Here is a 13,536-nt window from a genome sequence, read left to right on the forward strand (position 1 = left end):
ACGCTGCGTGCCTCGTCAGTGAACCGCATGACGTCTTCTTTCTTTACGCGCTGAATTCTCTTGCGCAATCAGATATGAACAGCGCGAGCGCCTTTAACGGCTCTCCAAATAAACAATGCGCGTTGCTTGTATTTCTTCTTTTACGTCCCCTTATTATTTTTTTTTTTAACCTCCCTCCGTACTCCTCACCAGATTAAGGAGTTTTCTTCCTTCGTTTCGCCGAATCAGCCGCTGGAAAGACTTCGCTTTCTTCGAGTGGAATACAGCCGCTGGGGAGGTGCTTCAAGCGGGACAGCTGGATGTTGAGGCGAAGTGAGGTAGGGATCGTCGCCAATAATAATGTGGTGTTTCCCAAGAATAAATTAAAGAGGAAACCAAGCGTAGGTTTGGAGTCAGGTTTATTCGCCTCATCCATCAACAGCTTCAGGTCGTAACTGACCTGGAATCATGCATGCATTCCTATTCTCAGAACATGGGCAACATTCCTATTCTAAGTAAAGGGGCTAGAACGAGGGAGGGGGAAAAGACAAGTAAGAAAGCACAACAGATGGATCTAGTGATTCGCTAGAAACACGACTTTTCAGTATACACTGACGTCTAGGGACGATGGACGTTTCCTATGCAGCACCCTAAACCTACATTAACAAAGTCCAAAAGACATTGATCAATATAGCTGTGCGTCTGCCTCCACAAATTCAATGTGCTTAGAATAGCCATGCAACTTACTCTCAGCCACTGGCTAATAATAGCTGGTGGCGCCGTACTGTAATCAGCGAATTGATTTTTATTTAATTGCTCAATGTGTCTTTTTGAAAAAAAATACGCTTTTCGGCCGAATAGTGACCCTAGCTACGTGTGTGCCCTTCCATTTCTGGTGGTTACCAGCAATTTTAACATCTTGTTAGAGTTTCTTGTTGCTCTAATGGGTGTAATTTCCTATTTTTTATATGTTTTCCTCGTTTTCATTGCTTGATTTCGTTCTGGAGAAAATGTCACTCATAGTAGTTGGAATGTCTCTCATAATTACACTGACATTATAAAAATGTCACACAAAGCAATCTGAAACCTTGGCAGCTATAAAACATTACTATGCAAACGTGCAAGGATGACAGGCAGGCACCCCCTCAAAAGTAATAACACACACACTTGAAAACAAGCACACATGACACATCCGCAACCTCACAAACATACGGCTAAAAAACATTCAAAGCGCCAAAAGGATGGGAGCTGGGCGGAGACATATTGCTTTGCCAATGCTTGTTTCCGTATTGGTTTTTTCGGCCTAGTGGCTGGGTAGAGCATTGCGTACGCCGTCATCGCGTAATTAACGTCATCAGAGGGCGCATCATTACTTCAAGTCGCACGCACGTGTGTCAGTGTAAAAATGGGTGACACCGGGGGCGTTAAGAAGCGTAAAAGTTGCCCGGCTGAGTCCGAGAAACCGGCGGATGGTCCTCAGAAACTTCGCCGGGGGAAAATCAGACGGGACCCCAGCCCTCTCGGTGCCGCCGAGCGCTGCTTGGAGCAGGCTGTGTTTGGAGACCCGGATGAGCTCCTGGAAGCCCTTCGCGGGGACCGGCCGGCAGAGGCTTTGGTTCTTGGGAGCGAGGATGAGAGCCCGGGGAGCGACGACTCTGACGCAGAGGATGGTGCCCCGCGTCGGAAACTCAACAAGCAGCCTGTATGGCAGGATGAGGACGAGGCTGACTCGGCTCCGGTGGATCTCCGGCACCGCTTCCGCCGGGAGCTGGCACGGAGCTCTGTGGAGCAGACCCTGCCGCGGGGGCAGCTCCAAAGCCGCCTATGCAACGCTTTCCGCAGAGCCATGGGTGGCACCCCGGCCTGGGCCGAGCGCGGCCCAGCCGAGGACCCCGAGGAGGACAGCTTGGAACGGGGCACAGGAAAACTTCTCCGGGCTTCCCACACCCTGCCTCCCGGCACGCTGCACATCAAGAGGTGTCCGCCCGCTAACCATGCGCGCCCCTCCGAGGCGCGACTCAGCAGCGTGCACTTTCACCCCTCGGCGGCCGTGCTGCTGGCGGCCGGCCTGGACCGCAGTATTGGGCTCTTTCAGGTGGACGGTGGCGCCGGCGGCCTGATCCAGAGCTTGCACTTGGAGAGCTTCCCCGTGCACCGGGCGCAGTTCACGCCGGACGGGCGGCAGGTGCTGGCCACCGGCGAGCGCAGCCGCAGCCTGTACGTGTACGACATGATGGGTGGCGGCTTGAGCTCGGTCCAGCCCCGCGGTCTGTCTGAGCGCTGGTTGCGGGCCTTCGAGATCTCCCCCGACGGATCCCTGCTGTTGCTCCACGGGATGTCCGGCTACCTTCACCTGCTGTCAATGCGCACCAAGGAACTCGTAGGCAGCGTGAAAGTGAACGGCAGAGCTGCAGGCGCTGTATTCACCACTGACAGTTCCCGGATCTATAGCAGCGACGACGAGGGTGGCATGTATGTGTGGGATGTGGGCAGCCGGCGCTGCCTCCACCGCTTCACCGATGAGGGGTGCCTGCGATCCACCTGCCTGGCAGCCTCGCTGGACGGCCGCTACTTGGCTTGTGGCTCCAGCTCCGGCGTTGTCAATGTCTACTCCCAGGAGGACTGTTTGCGGGAGGTCCAGCCCCGACCTCTCAAAGCCTTCATGAACTTAACCACCTGTGCCTCCGCCCTGGCCTTCAACCCCACCAGCGAGATGTTAGCCATGGCATCCAGTGCAGCGGATGAGGCTGTGCGACTAGTGCATGTGCCCACTTTCAGCGTCTTCTCAAATTTCCCGCTGGCCAAGAGGAAAAACATCCACCTTGCGCAGTGCCTGGACTTCTCTCCTGGCAGTGGCTATTTCTCCATCGCCAACAACAAGGGCAATGCCCTGCTGTATCGTCTGAAGCACTACACTAGCTTTTGATGCTCCAAGGCAGTCCTTCACCAGCACGACCCAGAACTTTACGTTTGACCATGGGACAGAGTAGCTACTCACAAAGAGGCACACATGTGGAAGTGCCACTGATAACCTCGCTTGGCAACAAGCTGCAACTCTGTGGGACTGCGCGTTATTTTGAAAAGTGCGACACTGCTCCTAGAATGGGGACCCACAAGAACCTGTTTGTGTGCGGTGTCATGTTGTGCCGCTCGCTGGGAGAATGAAAAGCAGGGTGGGTTTGGCGACTAGCCATGCGGAAACTTCCCCTCTTGCTCCGACTGTCCTTTACCAAAAGAACTTGATAACATTGTAAGCGTCAGCATCTTGAACCTGTGACCTTTGCCTTTTTATAATCGTAAACAGCTACCTGAACATGCATTTTAATGTAAACGTTAATTAAATGTATGTTTTTTGCTCCATCGTGAAAACCTTGTTTTGGAACATCAAAATTGTAAATTTGATTCATGTACTCCAACCTAAGCGGACTTGGACTTTGCAGGACCAGTTACTTTCTCTTGGAAACTAAAGGATGTCAAAAAACTCCGCGTTTGGTTTCCGGTCTCTAAAATGTATTCTATAAAACCCTTCACGTGTGCTTATTGTACACAAGTAAAAACCTATTAAGATTATTCGTCTGGTTAATTCGTATGTGCAGTTTTCTTTACAGGAAGGACAGATTTGCTGGTAGTCTTGTAGTTGTCGGGTGTATGGGGGATGCACGACTGTATGATCGCAGTGGCTGTAGAATGCTTGCCCTAGCAACACAGTATTTTGGCTCTGTGGGCCCCGAAGTCTTTTGTGTACGTAGTCATTTTGTCTGTAATCAGTGTTACAGAAAATGTCCTAGAGGAATATACCGGCAGTGTGTCTGATGATGCTACTTTATAGGTTCAATCAAATTGCATTTGTAGATTTTCCATGAACATAACTGCAATACTTGTAGAGTGCACCTATAAACGACACATTTCTCAATAGTACCAAGAACCAGTCGGCGTGAACCCAAATCAGTTTCTTGTTACTATTGACAAATGCGTCTCTTTAAAAAAAAAAAAAAAAAAAAAATCGTCTAGAATGATACTAATTTTATAAACATTTGAGGTGGAAAGCTCCTGTAGGGATTTGAACCCATGTCCATGTGGTCAAACACAGATGCATGCAGTTGATACATCAAGACCCAACATTCAGTTTGACAGTAGTGACTGCGTTCTTAGTCAGTTATATACGTACATCTGTTTGTATGTATATATCTATCTCAACGATAAGAGTAATATACAGTAAACAGTAGTTTGGAGATTTCAGTAGGGCGGGCGAAATTGCTGGATGTAGTGATCTGGAGTTGTGAAAGCACAAAAGACTTTGTGTTGTGGTAGTAGAAATCAGGTACCAGAGTAACTGCTACATTTGGATAAAAATCAGCTACTGCAAGTGTTTTTTTTTTTTTGTTGTTTTTTGTTTAGCAAAGAAGTTACCTATGAGGGGACATTATTGGAGCAATTGACTGTTCTTCCTCAGGGCCGTTGATTTAAGGGATGTGTAAAGTAGCAGGGGTGTGGAATTTTAATAAAATATCTACCTGTGCAGGGTCAGGTTGCTTCCTAAATCTACTTCTTCTGTTACAAAATCCACTTGTCTCTTTGGTTCCATGTAGTGCAGCTACGAATTATGGCAGCAATCTCATATAATAAGAGCTCTGATATAGCCCCTCTGAATATGCCAGGGCTTATACCATAGTAGTATTTGAATTCTTGCAATCCCCTTATGTTGCCATGTTTTCCCAGATCGCTATACTGGGACTGAAGGTAGTGGTAAGCAATAGTTCCTGAGTTAGAATGCCCTTTTGAGTCTGCAGATCATGTAACTTGCATGTTTTTAGGCGTTTTCAACAACTCCTCTCTAATCTTTTCCCATACTGAGATATGTTGGAAATTTACTCCTGACAATGGCAGACGTAAACCTTTCAGAGTTGGATGGAAAATGTGGTTGGAGGGAAAGTAAATTTGGAAACTCAGACTTATGCATGAGCAAATCTACACTTTCCTCATGCTAAAATGCAGTTCACGCATAATTTCTAGGGGTACTGGTTCTTGTCATACTTCTGTGAATTCACAAAAGCTGTATAGCTGCGCTTAATGCAAGGACATACTGTGGGTACACTTTGAGACTTTCTTTAATAATTGGTACCCTGATTTGGTCTGGCTTTGCCCATGACCTTTTGCATTTATGAAAATTCTGTCTCTCTCTCTCTCTCTGTATCTGCTGGCTTCACTGTGAGCAACAGCATTCTGCATTTTCACAAGGAGCTTATCAGCACACAGTAGTTTTGTTCATTGCCCGGCACTATTCCTTTAGCAAGAGATAGGTTGGCCATTTGTAACATAACGAAGGTGACGGCTCGAAAAATTCACTCGACCGCTCGCATTTGTGAGTCCGATTAATTCAGGACAAGCTATTTTTAGGTCCTCCTCGCCCTTTCGGGAGTAGGAAGACAAACTGACACTTGGCCGCTGAAAGCAGAGCAAATATGACAAGATAGCAAGATTTAAAGGCATCTTTATTGCTCACACAGTAAATAAGCCATAAAAATGCTTTTAAATCTTATTAACTTGTCACATTTTGCTCAGCTTTCAGAGTCCGAGGTCAAGTGCATTTCAGTTAGGTAGAGGAGATTTTGTAGGTGACTAGACCTGCAGGCCAAGTGCATTTTGTTTGATTTTTCAAGCCTTGGGTAAGACCAGCCAATTTAGAAAGTGTGTGAAGGGTCGGATCAAGGGGGTAACCTGATTTAACTTTACTAAATTGGTGTGTAAAGGTGTCCTGGGTGAGACTGGGAATGACAATAAAGCAGTCTTCCTCCACATCTTCATTATACAATGAGATTGGGGCTTAATTCATTGTTAGATTTGTGGAATGTAAGATGAATACTTGTGTTTTAGTCTTGCATTACAGCGTATTGCTTTAGGCTCAGGCGTGGGACTATTGGGGAGAGGGTTCCTATAGTGTTTTCATGGTCTGGAACACTCCGCACAGGTAATTGGCAGCACAGCTTCTCGTAGTAGGCTGCTTGTGTGGTATCTCCTCATAGTTGGTCAATATTCTAGTTTACTGGGTCCTCCATAATCTCTTTGCCATTTTCTTACAGCTTTTTTACATTCCTTTTTTAATGTCAGGAGTTTGTGGAGAGGTGAGTACCAGGGAGCGGTTTTATCCTTGGTGAGCCAAGTGCGTTTTTTATTTGGGATGACCTAGTCTAGTAAGTCACTTACCCAGTGGATGACCTTGTCGTGGGTGATCTGTGGGTCAGTGCCTAGGTCAAGTCTGGATCCCCCTGAGAGTACACTTCCATTTTTTTCACTGTTAGCTTTTGACCAGCTAAGGCTTCAGCAAGTAATGAGTAGGGGGAGTGGGCTGCTGTTTTGAGTGGTCATGAGAAAGGGTATCCATTAATGGTCTGACCACATAACGGTGAAAGCGTTAAGATGGAGATGGTTGAAAATAATTGATTCCAGCAGACGGCCTTTCTCATGTGTTTGACTGGGGACTTTTTGGGAAATCTGTAAGGCTGATAGATCGTTCAGAAGCCTAGGGACTTGTGAGCCTACTGAGGCTTCTAGATGTATATTGAAGTCACCCAGAACTGTGAAATGTGGTTTGTTTATTGCCCAACTAGCAAATAAATCCAGAAGGACTTGGGCACAATGGTTTCATGAACAAGTAGGCCTGTATAGTAGTACGCTAGAGAAGTTATAGGTAGGGGCTAAGGAGATTGCAAATGCTTTTCTTTAACAGTCTGGGATGGGTATAAGTTAGTATAAGCATTTAAATGCACCTTTGAAATCAATGGCATCTCTCCCCCCCCCCCCCCCCCCCCATCTGTCTATCTCTTTGGCATATGTGGTAGCCCAAACCCCTAGCTTGAGTGGAATCTCTTCCTGATTTTGCATGGAACCGCGTTTCTGTCGGGAAGACTGAATCATGTTTTTTTTCCTACAAGAAGAGTTCGAGTTTGTGAGCAGGGAGGGATCTACAATTAATCATGTACATGTACTAATTAATCCTGTTCTATCCACTTGCAGCTTTTGGTTGCGGGATGGGAAGGAGTGAGATAAAAGCAACTTAAACTCTTTGTTTTATTCTGAGTATCCCAGGTAACCTCCATGGGACTGGGCATTGTAGACCTTGGGCAAAGAGGTCCTTAAGAAGCAGACTTCCATTGATGTTACCTGGTGATTATGCTTTGCAAGTCTTTAACTGTCAAGCTTTTTCTTCCTTTAGGTTTCGCGTGCATCGTTCTTGCAAAATCAACAGTATTTAAAGAAAACATTTTTTATTTGCCTACGTTTTTGCATTTTGGTTGGTTCAGACGACATCTCGTATCTAGGTGGGAAATGTTTCTCACTATTTTGCATACATCACATGCTGGTGTGTTTTATAGTTGGAAATTACATGGTATTTACCTAGTTCTTTTTACTTTTAATACAACTCCATATAGATTACACGTAAACATCGAGAAAGCCAACCTGGCTGCACTTTTGGCCATTAACATACCGTTTCTGTAATGAACGGACTAGTGGTTTAATGCAGCACCACGTGGGTCGGGTTTATAACATTGAGCGGTTGGTGGAGAGATGTGGTGCATCGGCCAGGGCAGCTGACTTCGGCCAGGGCAGCTGACTTCGGGTTCACGGTTCGATCCCCGGTTCTGGAGGCAGTTCAGCACCATGTGACTCTGGGCAATAGCTCACTTAATTTCCACGACAGCCCACAGTGCCTTGAGACCTATAAGGGTGAGTGGTTCGCGCTTTACAAACAATGGATTTACATTTTCTTTTTTCCAGCGAGAACGCCGAGAATACTTCATGCGAGGGGAGCTGTACGCACCTTTCCGTAAGTTTCTTAAGAGAAACTCGAACAGCTGACCGTGAGCTCTTTCAAGAACCAAACAGGATTATCATCCGTGAGACATTTTTACTCTCTTTCGGATAATTTCACCAAGTACTTCCATCATGAGGTTCCCTATTGTTGTAGGAAAAGGTTACAACCTTTAAAACTGGCTCATCAATAGTGAATACACAAACCTGGTAAGACAATAAGCTTCGCAATTATTGTTTCAATCAAATTTTTTGATAACCTGCAGACTTGCACGCAAAGTAGTTTTTTAAAAATATATTTATCCGGGACAATGCGCATGCACATTTTTTGGAATCCCTGTTATACATATAGTTTTAGTAGTTATTAGGGCCACATATTCGTTACTGAAGTTTGTTTTTATATACAAAATGGCTTGAATGCTTACTAGTCCAATAACACTGGGAACAGAGCATCATTACCTGACTGCAATCCTTGCTTTGTAAATATCCTGAAACTATCACCATTCCTGCAGTTTAGAGAGTGACACTTTTTCTCACCTTGCTTTATTTCAATTCAACTGTTGTAAATACAACTTGCGTCTTGCTTTATATTTATTGTTAAGCTTTGTGCGATCTGCACTCCTCTTCATTTCCCTGTTCAGATTGCCACTAACTGGTTGGTGTGTTGTTTTAATGTCCTCGCTCACTTGTATTTTTGTATTTATATATTTAATTTACAAATGTTTAATATGGTAATGGTTTGATCTAGCTTTACATCTGCACAGAGCTGCTTATAGCGCAGTTTTTTTTTCCTCGCATGAACGGCTTCATACTTTTGAATTCCCTCCAGTGACGATTCAAGCACTTATGTGGCTCTCGTGTTGATCAAGTCTAAGCATAATGCTCTATCTGCACCAATAGCTTCACACCTTTGGGCTTTACCAATTACTGCACTCAATTTGGTTGTTCACGTTGCTTGGCTGCATTCATTTATTAACTTTTCAGTTTCTCTTTTTGTGTTTTGCTTTTGTCCAGACGGATCTACCACCTTGCTTGCCACACAAAAAAACCTCAATCTCATAGATGAAACCTATTGCAATTACCAATGATTTTTAATTTGGATACTTATGCAGTGCTCTTGTGTAGCTCTTCAACAAATGTTATGAAGCACTCCAGGAACTGTTGCTAAAACTGTTCCTTTAACTTGGGCCCGTTTTTCGTCGCTCTTAAATATTTTTGTAATTCTGTGTGATGAAAGTAAGGTTTTTGTTGGATGAAAGCAAATCGGAACACTTTACTTGGTGATGTTCAAATGATAAATATTGTTGAGGAAACCCATTTTCTAATGTTTTTAGGCCCTATATAGTGTTCAGTAAAACAGCATGTTAGTGGAAAGCAACTTCAATGGGAAATGACAGTGCACCACCCCATCATGCTTTAGTTATATATATATATATATATATATATATATATATATATATAGTACTTTCCAAAAACAACAATTATACCATCTCTAAACATCGTTTCCCCCCCCCCCACCCTGGGTCCAAAATCATGTACTTAAATTTACATGCATTGAGGTTTCAGCGAGAGTGAATAATTCCATCATTATCCATATCCTAATCCTCAGGAGAAGGAGGAAAAAAACAAAAAGCCAAAGGGACAGCCGAGAGTATCCCTAGAGGGAATTGGGGAGGGATAAAGGAAAGGAGACCAAGAGAAGCAAATCGGGGAGAGTCGTCACAGGGAGACAACAAAGAGAAAAGCTCAACAGAATCCTTCATAAATCAACAGGAGCATTCAGGGTATCAAGCCATCTGGTTAAAGGGATCCCAGACTACCCAGCCCTCTTATATTTGCCCTTCTGCCCTTTTTAGCATAAATTGCTCTCTAATCTAGAAATTGCAAGGAATCTAGCTTGCCCTTGCCCAAATGATGGGGTATTTAAATCCTTTCCATATATGGCAATACATATCCGCAAGATAGTCCTAGCTACCACTACTAATGCACCCCCTCCTTTAAGTCCAAGCGGTCATAGAGCCCTAACATGATAGTAGTTGGGGTAAGTTGGATATCAGCCAAGAGTACTCTACTAAAAAAACATTGTATCTCCTTCACCAATAGACCAAGCAATGGGCATGAAGCAAACCTGCACAAAATTCAGTGCATCACGGACAAAGTCCCAGGGCCAGTTGTCCACTTAGCAACCTTGTTTGGAGTTATATACAAAAAATAGCCCGTCTTATAGAATAGAGCCTGTAATTTGGGGGAGAGCCGATATGTTTGCGCTAATCCCAGCACGCGGCAGAAGGCATTTGGCTAAGTATTTAATTTAAGCTGCCATTTAGCATCTACCTTGCTTAAATCGTCTGGCTTTTGTTCGTTAAGATACATTTCCCCTATCCCATCTGCTCCTTGGTTCTCTGAAAAGCTCAGGGAATTCAAGTTGGTATGCAAGAAACTAGAACGGAACTGGCGTAAAAATTAATCAGAGTTGGATAAACACAAACTTAAATCCAGTCAGAGGGTATATAAAGATATGATAAGGAAGGCCAAATGTACATACTTTTCTGAGCGTATTGAGGGGGCTAGGAATTCACCTAAGGAACTCTTCATAACGGTCTCTAGCCTGGCCTTTCCTTAGCCAGTGATCATTCCACCCAGTGAGGAACTCTGCGAGAACTTAGCCAAGTTCTTCTTGAGTAAAGTGGAACTTATTTTCACCGCACTTGAGCCCCAGGTGGAGCAGAGTTTATTAGCTGGTACCCATAGGAGTCTCACCGCCAACACACTGGAGTCGACTCTCAGCGTTTAGCCTGGTGAGCTTCGAAGGAATTTAAAAAACAACTATACGCTACAAAATCGGGTTCTCCACACTGGCAAAGCTGGCGGCAACCCCGATAGCCGGCACCCTCGCCAAGCTTTTCAACCTGATGTTTGAAACGGGAGTTTCCAACATGTTGGAAACGAGCATCTATTGCCACTTTGTTAAAGAAACCGACTTTGGATATCGCCGATCCTAATAGCTATCGGCCCATTGCCAGATTGCCTCTGCCAGCCAAACTTATAGAGAAGGTCATGAACTTTCAGCTCTGTGCCTTTTTGGGATCCACACGGCTTGGACAAAGCCCAACATGGGTTTAGGGACGCTCATAGTACCGAGACCGCCCTGATCAAATCAACTGAGGAGATCAGGAATGCGATGGATGCGGGGGGCCGAGCAGCACTGGTCCTCCTTGACCTGTCTGCGGCCTTCGACATGGTCCACCACAGTATTTTGGTGGACCGTTTAGAGGGCTGCGGGATCCAGGGGAGGGCATTGAACATCTTGAAAGCCTTCCTTATGAATAGGGTCCAGGTGGTGGCCCTGGGAGAGTTCGAGTCAAGACATTTCGAATTCCCAGGGGGATTCCCCAGGGATCTTCTTTAAGCCCCACCCTTTTCAATATATATGTCTCTTCTCTTGCCCCGGTTAGCCGTTCATATGGGTTTGAACTAACATCTTATACAGACGATACTCAGATCGTTGCATCACTGCTTCAGGGGAGAGAAGAAGGCGTAGCCGCCAAGTTTCAGGAGCGCATGATAGCAGTCAGCACTTGGGTGGCCAGAAATTGTCTAAAATTGAACTCCAAAACAGAGGTTTTACTCTTGGGCTCCAACGTTAACTTTTGGAGTCCTAAGTGGTGGCCAGAAGAGATGGGAACCCCCTATGCCTGTAACAAAGGTTAAGACCTTGGGAGTTCTGATCGATAACCATCTCTCCTTCAAACCCCAAGTAAATGCGCTGACCTCTTCCATCCACTAGGCTTTGAAAATTATTAGGAATATCCTTCCCTTCCTACCGGATGGGTGCAAGAACACGGTGGTGATGGCACTTGTGCACTCCCGCCTTGACTATTGCAACAGTATACCTGGAGGCCCAACAGGGGCTGCTTAACAAACTGCAGGTTCTGCAAAATGCGGCAGCCCGTTTTATTGCGGGTCTGCCCAAGTTCACTTCCGTCTCTCGGGAGCTGAAGAAGCTACACTGGCTCCCAGTGCGTAAACGGATTATGTTTAAATCACTGTGCATAGTTTTTGAGGTGGTCCATGGTTTGGGCCCATAATCTCTTCAGCAGCATTTCCAATGGTACAAACCGGGTAGACAGCTTAGTTCGGCTAGTATGGAGCTGATTAAGACTTCTCGTATTAGGAAGGCATGCTGAGGTGGCAGAAGCTTCGTCAGAGTGGCGGCCAACGCCTAGAATGCCTTACCTTTGGTACTGAGACAGAGCATGGACATGATGGCCTTTAGGAAAAGTCTTAAAACGTGGCTTTTTACTCAATAGTCTGGAGGCTTGAAACCGACGGGAGCTATCACTACAGCGCCAGGACACCGGTTGGTAACGGCGCGCTCTATAAAAGATATAAATAAATACCAAGTAACTTGTAATATATTTGTTAAAAGTGATTTAAATGTTTTTTTTTTCCTCCAATTAACCTCAGCTGAGAAATATTCCTGCCCCTGCCCTGATGTCAATGTTATGAGTGAACTAAGAGGCAAGTCAGGGTTCATGTGTACCCTAAATGTAGGCTAGATGGAGCAAACATTTAGTCTGTTAAATCAAGAGGTTTTTTTTTTTGGTAGTACAGCAGAAATGCTGCACTTGCAAATTTGAAGGTGCTCTCCTGTGATAATGAAGAAAAGGGAAGCTCCAATCAGAAAAACATTTTTTTGTCTGGGTTCACACAATTTAAGGCCGTTTTCTCAGCAAGAGTAAGTACAGTACAGTTAGGTTGAGTAGATTATTCAAGTTTTGCAAGTCTAGTAACATTTTAATGATTTTCGAGGCCTGATTGGAATCCAACATGAGCAAACTGCTAAAATACTGATTGAGAAGGGCCACCATCATTGCTGTGTTTTAGTCTTTCTGTTTTTGCCTTATATATCTGATTTCCCAACACTTATGCCAGTGTAGACAGAGCTAGCCATGTTCATGTATGCAGATGACCTAGTATTAATCAACCTCACCACAACAGGATTGCAGCATTGGCAACTTATCAGAGTGCTCAAAATTTGGTGGGTAAAAATATTTATTAGCTGCTCTTGGGTTAGCTAACCCACGGCACTGGATGATTAACAGCAGTCATGAAGATTATGTAAGATCCATATTTGGGAGTAGCTATTTCAATAACTTATCAGGGTCAACTAATACTAAACCTCCATTTACCAACAATAGTTCTATTGTATCGGGCTTATTTTTTTCCCCCTGAGCCAGAGATGTCATTTCCTTAAGTTTATATTTCTGAAATTCCTGCCATTTGGATGTCCTCTTACATAGGCAAAATTGACATGGTATAATCTCGATTATGGAGAGTATTTTGGAATTGGTCTACTCTAATTTGATTGCCTTAGATTGGTGTTTGGTTTAACTTCTGTGAATTATGAATCCTATTCCCACGTCTTTCCCTGTTATTTTCACTTTTCTAAGGCAGAGTTTACTGTGTTAAAGTATTTTTGAGCATGAGTTTCTAAGACTTTGGGACCAGGTGCACGACTCAATTTGATATGTACCAACTCTTAATTGTGATTTAGTAATTTACTGACTATGTAATATCATTTATATAGTGTGCAGCTGCTTCTCCAGAAGCGTCCTGGTGCTAAAGGCTTGGAATGTGGATAGACAATAAGAGTTCTCTAAAGAACTTTGTTTTTAACAAAGCTTTGAAGGCCTTTTTGTATACAATGCTTTAGAAAACAAGTTCCTGTCTTTTGCTGTCCGATAA

The 13,536-nt window shown here is 44.5% G+C and overlaps 1 protein-coding gene across 1 annotated transcript; it reads left to right on the forward strand.

Moving 5' to 3' along the window:
* Positions 1 to 1,352: 1,352 nt before the first annotated feature.
* On the forward strand, positions 1,353 to 3,549 carry LOC147701443 (U3 small nucleolar RNA-associated protein 18 homolog). The gene has a single exon (XM_086930115.1). It carries the CDS (start codon positions 1,385 to 1,387, stop codon positions 2,903 to 2,905), a length of 1,521 nt encoding a protein of 506 aa, XP_086786241.1. The 5' UTR covers positions 1,353 to 1,384; the 3' UTR covers positions 2,906 to 3,549.
* Positions 3,550 to 13,536: the final 9,987 nt, after the last annotated feature.

Source organism: Lissotriton vulgaris, chromosome 7 (genome assembly GCF_964263255.1).
Source record: "Lissotriton vulgaris chromosome 7, aLisVul1.2, whole genome shotgun sequence".
NCBI lineage: Eukaryota > Metazoa > Chordata > Amphibia > Caudata > Salamandridae > Lissotriton > Lissotriton vulgaris.

What these genes read in the sequence shown, in the direction of transcription:
- LOC147701443 (XM_086930115.1), top strand. Translation starts at nt 1,385, where the DNA reads ATGGGTGACACCGGGGGCGTTAAGAAGCGTAAAAGTTGCCCGGCTGAG.